Source organism: Drosophila santomea, chromosome 3R (assembly GCF_016746245.2).
Source record: "Drosophila santomea strain STO CAGO 1482 chromosome 3R, Prin_Dsan_1.1, whole genome shotgun sequence".
NCBI classification, from domain to species: Eukaryota; Metazoa; Arthropoda; class Insecta; order Diptera; family Drosophilidae; genus Drosophila; species Drosophila santomea.
Window position 1 is genome coordinate 6126647 of NC_053019.2, and position 10179 is coordinate 6136825.

The window sequence follows — 10179 nt, forward strand, 5'->3', positions numbered from 1 at the left end:
TAAGATCGCGAGTCACGGTTACACTGAACTGGAAGCAATCTTACCAGTGGTTTTATATGTTCTCTTATCTTTCTTCAGTGGCAGACCACATACCTATAGCAATAAAGGATATCAGTGACGCCATTCTATGTAGTGCATAGTATAGCACTGATAGAGAGAGAAAGATAATACGATGGATCGATGTAAATGGGACTTAGACCAATCACGGGGGGTGCTATTGTTTAATACATTAACAGTGTAATTGATTTGGTCACATAATAACATTAAGTTAAGGTGCGATTGTCACTATCTTGTTGCCAAGTTAAGGCAATATTTCTTTGTAGGTAGATGTCGTTTTCGGTGATAAGAGTTCATTCAAGTCACCTATCAGTTGGTAAAGACTAAAGACTTGATAAAATCAACGTTTGTTTACACATTTTCATCATAATCTCCGGTTTTTGAACGGCGATCAACATTAATTTAAATTAATACAAATGCTGTATATGTTAATGTGAAAAAAAATATGTACGTTTTCCGCAACAAAAAGCGATATTTTTATAATTCCTCGATTTGATCAAAAGTATACCATAGACTCAAGACATTCCTATCCCAATTTATATTGTACTTCCCAAAGCGATCAAGTTAAACGATGGGAAACAGCGCATAAATCAGGGGCATTAGACTAAGTTAAATATTTGCTTCCCGGTTGTCAGCCAGTTGTATAGTGTGGTAAATTATGGTGCTAAACTTTTTTGTAAACTTTCCCAAATACCAATATGTGCAAATCGAAATGGTTAAGTTGCCATAAAACTCAACGCGCCAATTTGCAGGCAATTAAATGTTGTGTTTGAATTGGAATTTCGGTTGATGCTACGATGACGTTCGGTGTGAACTTTTGTGCGTACATTGATATTGATTTCGATTCCTATTGCAATCGTACTGGGACTCAGATCAGCGACGCATCGGTAGATCATTCAATTGGCAGCCATTCGCGGCGGACTTATATTATTGTTTACTTTGTCATATTTTGCCAATGTGTTTTTATTGTTCTGCGGGCCGCATTCGCATTCTACTCGTATTTAGATTGCCTCTATTTGTTGCTGCATGCCAGCAGTGATACTTTGTTTATTGTCTCGGCCAGGCCAAATAAATGCAACGGCTTTTCTGCGGTAAATTTGGCGTTGGCGGGTGCTTGATGCGATGCGATTGCGATTGCGACCTGGCCATAAACCTTGGTCGGTCATGTGTGCTTGGAATGGGGCTCAAGTGGACGAAGTTATTGCAAATTCTCTAATCGCGGGATAATGCCCCATCGCTGGCAATCACTGCAATGATCTCAACGGCCAAATGCTATGAAGGCAATGAATTCCGCGTCGGATGCCCAAGTGTTCCATCAAAATCAAAGCTTTTAAGCCGCTGCCTGAAGTGTTTCGCTTGCGTTCTAATTTGCCTTTGCAGCGAATGCGCAATTAGCCGCTATTACATTAATAATACGCGTACTTGTCCTCGGCCGACCCATTACCCATTGGTAATTGAAAAATCGGCTATTTCCAATGTGGCAATCGAAACAGAAATGGAATTGAAAAGCGCACATTTGGCCGAAGTGAATCGTCCGTACTTAAGAGCTTAAAAGTGCGCATGGAGGCACTGCATCCGAGTACCGATTTTGAATCTGTGTGCTATTGTGGATATATCTGTGTATCTGCACAACAAAATACTAGTTCTCTAGTTGAGGCACTGCTAATGGTTAAAGGGCCAACTCAAAATTAAAAAATATTAGTATTATTTGGACTATTTGAGCCCTTACCAAGGATAGATATAAAATATGCATTTAATGTATGCAATAAAATAGTTATTAAGAAACCCACTTCGCTTTCCCTCAGTGTGAAGTCGCCCTTTCGCTTTGCGGCGACGCTAATATGCAATTGGAAACCACCGGGGCCGCCAGTCAGTTTATGTGGCTTCCCCGCCCACGTGGCGATGCAGTGGCTCCATGATCATGTAATCATGCGTGTGGCATTGTTTACAAATCACGCCTTGTCGCGCGACGCTCCCGACCAGACAGGACACACTTGAGGATGTCGGCAGGAGGGTGAAATATGTGTGAACTCCGAGCGCAGATCCTGCGTGCTGCGCATCCTTCGGTCCCTCAAGTGGCTAGTTGGACTATGATGGCTCGGTCAAGGTGCCTAATTGGGATCTCCACTCGACATCCGTCTAGACAGCTGTTCTGCGGAGGTCCTGCGACAAGTGGCTTGTTTTGGTTGTCGCCGCGGGACATTTGGGACACATTAGTTGACCACTGTTTGCAAGCAAATGGATGGAAGGGAAGGGTAGCGCCAAGTCGGGAGACCTGAGGGTCGGACCACACAACAGACGCAAATAACCCAAAACCGTACTCCAAATAAGCAAAGCGCTATGCAACAACAAACAATTCCACACGGAAAGGAGATCTCGATGGAAATTAACAAATGTGTGCTGTTCCCAATGAAACTAGAATTTTTTAGAAACTATTTGTGACGTTAGTCTCACAGGAACCGGATTTAATAAAATTGATATAAATTGTATATATTTTCTTCTTGTAAGCTGGTGCAACTAGGGATATTGTAATAAAATTTACCATTTCCCATTAACTAACTGAACTGACTTTAAACGTACTTTTTCAGGTTTGGGACTTTTTCTAAATATGCCTCGATCTCAATTTGTTGTTTATATAACAGAAACCATTTTTGGCCGTGTATCCCACCACTCCACTAGTTCATTTAATGCTGGGGCAATGCAGTTAATGAACTAGAGCAACTCCTTAGCTCAGCTCGACTCGGCTGCATTTATCCATTCCCATTCCTCTACAACCATCCATCCAGCCAGTCCACCATATGAGCAATCCATCCATCCACCAACCCATCCATCTATCCATCTATCCGACTATCAGGGCCATCAGGTGTGTGGTGGCGTTGGCTTTATGGATGTGGATGTTCCACGGCCTCCGCCGTTAGAAGCGCAATTTGTTTATGCTACTTTGTGAGCAATAAAAGCACAGACGGCCATGTGGGTGGTCCCACCTTGGGGCTTGAGACTTGGGGATTGGGGCTTGGGTCTTTGGATTTTGTGCAGTCGCTGGATGTGATGTGTGCTACTGGTACTGGTACTGGTATTGGTTCTGGTGCATTGATGGGGTGGTGATGGTGCTGGTGCTGGTGCTGGTGAAGGCGGTGGTGGTGGCGGTGGTGTGCTAATCATCAGCAGCTCTTCGGAGTTGCTCGAGTGGAACTAATCGGAGCATTGTGCGCTCCGGATGCAGCAGGATGCGGTGGGTGACTCTAGCCCCTGTGGGAATAAATTGAGTCATAATTGAATTGATTGCCAGCGGGGCGGCCACTTGCAAGTGTCGGAATGAAGGGCTCTGGGACAGCTATGGTACAACTGAAGTGGCCGCCAAATTATTTGACATAATTGCGCCTTGATGAAGCGCTATCTGCCCCTGGGAAAGGGTGGAGCCACTCCAGTCGGGTGCTCAAGTACTCAACTCATTGAACTGCATTGGTACATTGGAGATGGAGCTGTGATGGCTGCTTTTTGGTAGTTTGTTGACCTCGGAGATGTGGCCCCAAACTTGCCACTTCACGACAGTGTAATCTTCAACAGCGATCCAATTTAAATGTTATGTTTGTTGATAAAAAGATCAAGAAACAATAAAAAGGGTGGCAAACGGTAAGGTCATTCAATATCATTATGTTCAATAAGTTTTTTAGTTTATAAACTGAATTTTTATTCGATTACGAAATTAGGTAGAGTAAAGAGTAGTTGGAAATTAGATTTGTAGAACAAATGTCTGGTTTAAGCAGGCTTTGAAATGTCGTTGCTAAAACGTCACATTCACAGCACTTAATTGTCCATTAATTCCCTTTCACTCAAGCCGAGAGGTTCAACTTATCGTATTAATAAAAATATCTTTATCGCAAAAACTTTGTCAAGTCCATTTAAGTCAGCAGTGAAAACGACGCAGTGCTACAGTTTTATTAAAAAGCGAATAAATATTAAGGTGAATATCGAAACCGTTCTTTTTCTACCATTTGCAATGCAGTAAGAGAGATATTTTCGACGATAAATTATATTTTATATCGATTATTTTTTTTGCAATTTTTTTTTTTTTTTTTTTTTTTTTTTTTTTTTTTTTATATGAGATATTATTTTCGATTGCGTATATTTTTATTAGTATTATATGAAAAATTCTAGCAAATATATGTGAATAACCTATAAAAGTGCACCTGACTAATTCCTTTTATACCCATAACATTTATTAGGCTTGCGTTTTTCTCAAATTCTCTCAAATTATCTCATTCCGAAGCCGCTTGAGAACTTGGTAAGCAGTGAAATTTCGCTTCCTTGGACTCAGAATGGAGACGAAGACCTCGGGCCGCCGTAAGCGCCAGGACTCTGCTGACGGGGAGGAGGAGGCCGATCTTCGCCTGAAGAGGACTGCCGAGACGAAGGCGGCGACCGTGGAGAGGCTGATGAGGGACCTAGGTTTGCAGGATGGAACTTCGCTTGAGCTGAGGCTGGCGAACCTGTCGTACCTGGCGTACCTGCTCAGCAAGGGAATTAGCGGCGAGCTGAAGAAGCACATTATGAGCCTGCTGATAACCTGTGTGGGCAGTCATCCCGGACAGGCCAGTGTCTATGCCACGTTTGTGGGCCTACTGAATGTCGGAGACTTCGATTTCGCCTCCGAGTGCCTGTCGTTCATGTTGCAGAAGGCTTACGAGTCGATGCACACTCGCGATTGGTCCAAGTGCCGGGGAGTAGTCCACTTCCTGGTGGAGCTGTATAACTGCCAAGTGATCCCGTCGTCCTCCCTGCTGAACCTCCTCGCAGTCTTCCTAAAGGAGTGCGAGGCTCTGAGGGATCCGGACGATTTGGTGGTAGCGGCTCCGCAGACGCGTCGCGATTGGCTTGCTTACTGTGTGCTATCCGCCATGCCCATAATTGGGAGGGATCTGGAGGGGGAGGCGGCATTCGAGAAGCTGATGGTCTCACTGCAGATCTACATCAAGAAGCGGTGCGCTATGCACACCACCATGCTGAGTGTTTGGCGGGATCTCAAGCAGAGGGACTATCTGGAGCTGCTGTGGCAGCAGGTGGACGGATTGAGGCAGGAGCATTGGGCCGAACCGGAGCACCAGCTGATCCCCCGACTCTATATGGCCTTCGATGAGACCTTGAGCCACGGCCAGATGCACTACATAAGGGATTTTCAGTTGGCCCCCCATGAGCAGGGTTGTCGCTATCCCCCGCCTCGAGTGTGCTTTCGCATCTTCTCCTACGACTCCGTCGGCGAGATCCATCATTTGCCCTCGCCGGTGCGCATCGAAAGGCATCTGCTGGAGGCCCAAATCCAGGATATGCTGTACTCCTATCACAAAGAAAAAAGAATCTGTGCCGACAGCCTCTTGGGCTACGCCGCCTCCAAGCCCCAGTTGCCGGTCTATCACTGCATCGTGGAGGTGATCTTGGGCGAGATGCTGCAGCTGCCCACGGCCCAGTGGATCAACATTAACTACGGAGCCCTTCTGGTGCAGCTGTGCAAGGGCCAACCAGACAAGGTGCCCCAGGTGGTGGTCCAGGCCATGGACATCCTCTTCAATCGGCTGGGCTCCATGAGCGTGGCCTGCTTCGACCGGCTGGTCAACTGGGTGTCGCATCACATTAGCAACTTTGGGTTTATCTGCCAGTGGAGTAAATGGGCTCAAAGCCTTCCATCGCCAATCGATCCGAGTGCCAGCAATCTGCAGCCAAAGGTGGTTTTCCTTAGGGAGTTGATCAAGAAGTGCCTCAGGTGCGTAACATTAAATGATAGGTTTATTCCCAATTGTTTGTTTTACGAAACTAGTTGTAAATTATCTGAAATACTTGCTTTGTGCTCCAAAAACTAGATTGTCGTACCAGCAACGAATTGCTGAGATGCTGCCGGATACCCTGGCCGGGTTTCTTCCGCCGCCTACGCTTCCGCACTTTAAGTTTGTCGATGAAAAACTTCCTGGGGCCATTTTGTCCAAGAGTCTGCTAGAGGCGATGCGCAGCAAGCAATCATGCCCAGAAATGATCTCCGAGATTATTAGTGCCACCACTGGAATCGGTCCGCTGCTCAAGATCAACGTGTTCACCCAGAACTGCCTTCATTTGGGATCCAAATCATTTAGCCACACTTTCGCAATACTCAGCAAATACCACTCTGTCTTCAAGGTGAGATTTGGATTTCATGTCCAGTACGTAGCATCAACTGTTGTAGCCAGCTGAAGATAGTTTTCTATCTCGTTGACTCTTAATATTTGCCTATAAATGATACGTTGATTTCAATTTATTGAAATCTCTAATTCTATGAATAGTCCAACCGAAACGAGTAATTATAGTGTCATCCTAATTCAATCCGGATTTTTATCCCTTACGGTTCCATTTCGATCTTAGGATTTGGCTGCAGGAGATCAGGAGAAGCAGCTCGCGATCTTGAACGGAATCTTCGATGTGTGGGTCGCCAGCGATCAGTATAAATTTGTGGTGTCTGAAAAGCTGGTCAAGATGGAGATCATTGATCCCAATAGCGTTGTGAACTGGATCTTCGACCCTATGATGCGCCAGGAGCTCACGAAGATGTACGTGTGGGAGCTTCTTCACTCCACTGTGCGCCACCAAAAGCGTGTCCAGCATGCGATTGAGGTCGTGGATGTCGATGATCCAAGTGCGTCCAATCCTCTAGTCAAAGGCATCCTGTTGAGCATAGTTCAGCGTTTTGTGAAGACCCTATCTGGTGCTCCGGTGGCAGGCGAGGGAACAGAGGAGCACTACTGGTTCCAGTGGGTTTTGGGAAGGCTGCAGGAGACGCTCTTTATCTATGCGGATGACTGCAAGACTATCTCGTGCAAGTTGCTTAAGATATGCGAGGCCTCCGAAGTCAGGCCTGAAATCTCAAAAACCATCGAGGCCTTTGTGGCTTACATCATGTAACTTCTGTTGAAGTCAGGATATGTTTTCAATAAAGATCTTATAAAACATTGAGGAAAACCCCTTTGATCAAAAAACAATCAGTGGTGCTATTTATTTATTGTTAGAATAGTTGAGTTCTCGTTCAAATGAGTCTGTGTGTTTATGGAGATAAAGATATTTTGAAATAACGCTTCGCAACTGTGCATGACTGCGATTTTTTATTTTCTTCATCGTGTTTTGAAAATAAAGTTGCGCGCCAATCTCCGGTATTTTTTCTATTTGTGTGTATCGATAATATAACTAAATATTTTATAATCGACAACAATCGAATGAGCCGGTGTGGAAATTAGCTTAAGATATTGACAGTAAAATAAATGTAGAGTATGAATAACATTCTACGTTGAAGTGTGACCACATTTCATGGCATTCTGTATATAATGGTATAGATAAATACATTTGAATATCAACGTGTAACAACTTTAATAAGCGCTCATATATTTAATGGGATATTTTAAGCCGGAACAAAGATTTTTAAATTATTATCTTATTTTGGAAAGGATTAAATGTTTCCTTTTTGAAAGCAATAAAGAGATGTAATTCGGAACTCATCCCACTAGCGGATCCTGAAATTTACATGTAAACAAAATTATACATATGTTAATAATTGTACACGTGCCGACATTATAAGAGCTGAGATAAATATTATATTTTGAACTATAAATTTAAAGGCTAATTGTAAACCCAAGTAGATTACTAGATTATTATAAAACCCATATCTTCATGTAGATTTAAATCATAAGCGTGTCAAATATATATTATTTGCATTTGGATTTTCTTTACGATGTGTGTCTTATACATTTTTGGGTCCTATAAAAGACCCGGATAAGCGAGATTCAAAATCAAGGATGATACAAGGAATGCCACTGCTTACATAGGCTTGTTCTGCTGATAGTTTGCTTTGAATTTGTTTAATCATAGTAATGATAAGGATTTAATTGTTTCTCAACGAAGATTTTGGCTAAAGGGATATTTTTCTGCGACAATATTGTACTTGCCACAGCAATGATATACCTTCAATAATTATTAATAAACAACAATTAAAAGAAATACCAATTTATTTAGGTATTGCAATGTGATTATATAAATATCTAAATTACTTAAAAGAAAATCTTAAAAAATGCCCCATTTTGCTGAATCTAAAAGCTTTTTGCAGGAAAAGGTTGTTTAATAAAACTTATTTAAGTTCAGAAAAAATATAGTTAATCGGAACGGAACGTTATTGAATCTTAGTTCATTGTTCATTTAAAACTTGTAAATAAAAAGAAATCTGTAAGTAATGGCATCACCGCTAGGTGGTGCTCGAGTGCGATCTTTCCTTGCTGCTTGCCGAAGCAGTCGATTCACTGCTTGCATATTTCCCTCGCACTTACTGGGTATCTGATAATCCCTCTCGTGATACCCGTTACGCGTAGAGGGAAATGGTAACCTACATTCGTTGAAAAGCTTCTAACGGACAGAAGGCAGCATTTGACCCTTTAAAGTATATACATATATTCGTGATCGGGACGGGTCGTCGACTCGATCTTGCTATGACCATCTGTCTGTCCGTATAAACGCCGTTTTTTAATTTTTCTTTAATTTTATAATTTGATTTTAGAGTAAAAGGTTATACTAGATACGTTGAAAAGTAGGTAACAGGCAGAAGGAAACGTTTCCGACCATATAAGGTATATATATTCTTCATCAGAATCAATCGGCCGAGTCGAACTGGCCATGTCCGTATGAACGCCTCGATCTCATGAACGCTAAAAGCGTTTGATTCCAAATGTTGCCACGCCCACTCGACGACTACAAACCGCCCAAAACTGCCATGCCCACACTTTACAAAATGTTTTGATATATTTTTATGCGGGAAAAACATTTTGGCCATGACCAGAATTTGCGAAAAATAATCATTTTTTTCATGAAACCGTCATAATACCTATGCATTAATAGATCTGATGAAAACAGCTACAAGACTTTGTTTCGTGTAATTATTCTAATCTGAATCACAAAACAGATAGGTGGCCTAATGATAAATATAATATTCTAGAAACACGCGAAATTTCTGATAAACCAGATGGTAATCTCATACAACTTTAAATTTGAATGGATCGTGTAAAGATGTATATCATTAGCAAGGAAACTCTCAATTTCCGATATATCAGATTATGAAATAGCCGTAGCTTGTCTATTAAAACAGCCGGGGCTCAATCACAATTCGCATTCCAAAAAAAGTGAAACATGGAACGGCAACAAGTTACACTGCTGCAGATCCTTATATCCTTATCATTGCACCTTATAAGCATTTCATTCGCATTGAATCACTTTTTTATTCCTGAAAGCGATGAGCTGTTTAGTGAGTGCCCCAACAAGCCAGGAACTTCTTTCATGGATAAGATGGCGGATCTTTCCCTATTGAGTCTTAAAAAAGATGTAGATGGTGGAGTGAATATATCGGGAAACATTACCATGAAATGGGATGTTGAACATTTAAATCGCGTCGCGGTGAGCATTATAAAATCTTACATCCTTACTGGGCTGACGACAATCAATCACATTGCAGGTTGAAGTGAGCGTACACAAGTTTGAAGGAGGAACTTGGAAGCCAACTGTTTTCAAAGGGGGTGAAACTAATTTCTGCAAATCCTTTTTTGATAAGAACACCATTTATTATCCCTACTCGACCAAACACGTAATCAACAAGCAGCAAATTAAGGACAAATGCATTACAACTCCAGAAGTAAGGATAAACTAATGAAAATTCGAGGTTTTAATGGTTTTGTTTCGGCTATTTAGACCGTCCTAGTCTTGGAACCCTATATCCTGAAAATATTAATTAATTACGCAGTGCCTCTGACTCCGGGACGTCACAAGGCTGTCATTTTGTTTTCTGCATTCGAAAAATCTGGAGTTAAGCTTGAAAGGGACATATGCTTGGAAATTGTTGGCGATATAGTGAATATCTGAGAGCAATTATTCATTTCACTTTTATTAAAGCTTACTCCGTATTAATATTAACGAGATGTATTCAAATATTTTATTCAACATAATAAAGCTCAAAACTATTTTTTAGTTGTTACATGTACTGAACATGGAACTAAATTGTTTGCGATCAGTACTTGTTATGATAGTACTTTTAAAATCAGAGACCAAAATATTTTATTTTTATAACTAAAC

General features: G+C 41.9%; 2 protein-coding genes across 3 annotated transcripts; both read left to right on the forward strand.

Annotated features, from left to right (window-relative positions):
* The first annotated feature begins 3870 nt into the window (after window positions 1-3870).
* On the forward strand, window positions 3871-7028 carry LOC120453886 (nuclear cap-binding protein subunit 1). 2 transcript variants are annotated; one of them, XM_039638803.2, is made up of 4 exons: window positions 3871-4021; window positions 4284-5815; window positions 5913-6222; window positions 6445-7028. In XM_039638803.2, the coding sequence occupies exons 2-4, from the start codon at window positions 4377-4379 to the stop codon at window positions 6979-6981; spliced, it is 2286 nt and encodes a 761-aa protein (XP_039494737.2). In that variant the 5' UTR covers window positions 3871-4021; window positions 4284-4376; the 3' UTR covers window positions 6982-7028. The 2 variants fall into 2 exon arrangements, with proteins under 2 accessions (XP_039494737.2, XP_043862354.1); XM_044006419.1 differs by having other exon boundaries at window positions 3885-4021; window positions 4328-5815.
* Window positions 7029-9236: 2208 nt separating this feature from the next.
* Window positions 9237-10069, forward strand: LOC120452485. The gene is made up of 3 exons (XM_039636733.1): window positions 9237-9507; window positions 9566-9742; window positions 9799-10069. Exons 1-3 carry the CDS (start codon window positions 9244-9246, stop codon window positions 9967-9969), a joined length of 612 nt encoding a protein of 203 aa, XP_039492667.1. The 5' UTR covers window positions 9237-9243; the 3' UTR covers window positions 9970-10069.
* Window positions 10070-10179: the final 110 nt, after the last annotated feature.

Excerpts from the sequence above, each read along its gene's own strand:
- LOC120453886 (XM_039638803.2), top strand. The coding sequence starts at position 4,377 with ATGGAGACGAAGACCTCGGGCCGCCGTAAGCGCCAGGACTCTGCTGAC. Across the intron at positions 5,816-5,912 it reads TTGATCAAGAAGTGCCTCAG|ATTGTCGTACCAGCAACGAA; the intron begins GTGCGTAACATT and ends TCCAAAAACTAG. Across the intron at positions 6,223-6,444 it reads AATACCACTCTGTCTTCAAG|GATTTGGCTGCAGGAGATCA; the intron begins GTGAGATTTGGA and ends TTTCGATCTTAG.
- LOC120452485 (XM_039636733.1), top strand. The coding sequence starts at position 9,244 with ATGGAACGGCAACAAGTTACACTGCTGCAGATCCTTATATCCTTATCA. Across the intron at positions 9,508-9,565 it reads AACATTTAAATCGCGTCGCG|GTTGAAGTGAGCGTACACAA; the intron begins GTGAGCATTATA and ends ATCACATTGCAG. Across the intron at positions 9,743-9,798 it reads AATGCATTACAACTCCAGAA|ACCGTCCTAGTCTTGGAACC; the intron begins GTAAGGATAAAC and ends TCGGCTATTTAG.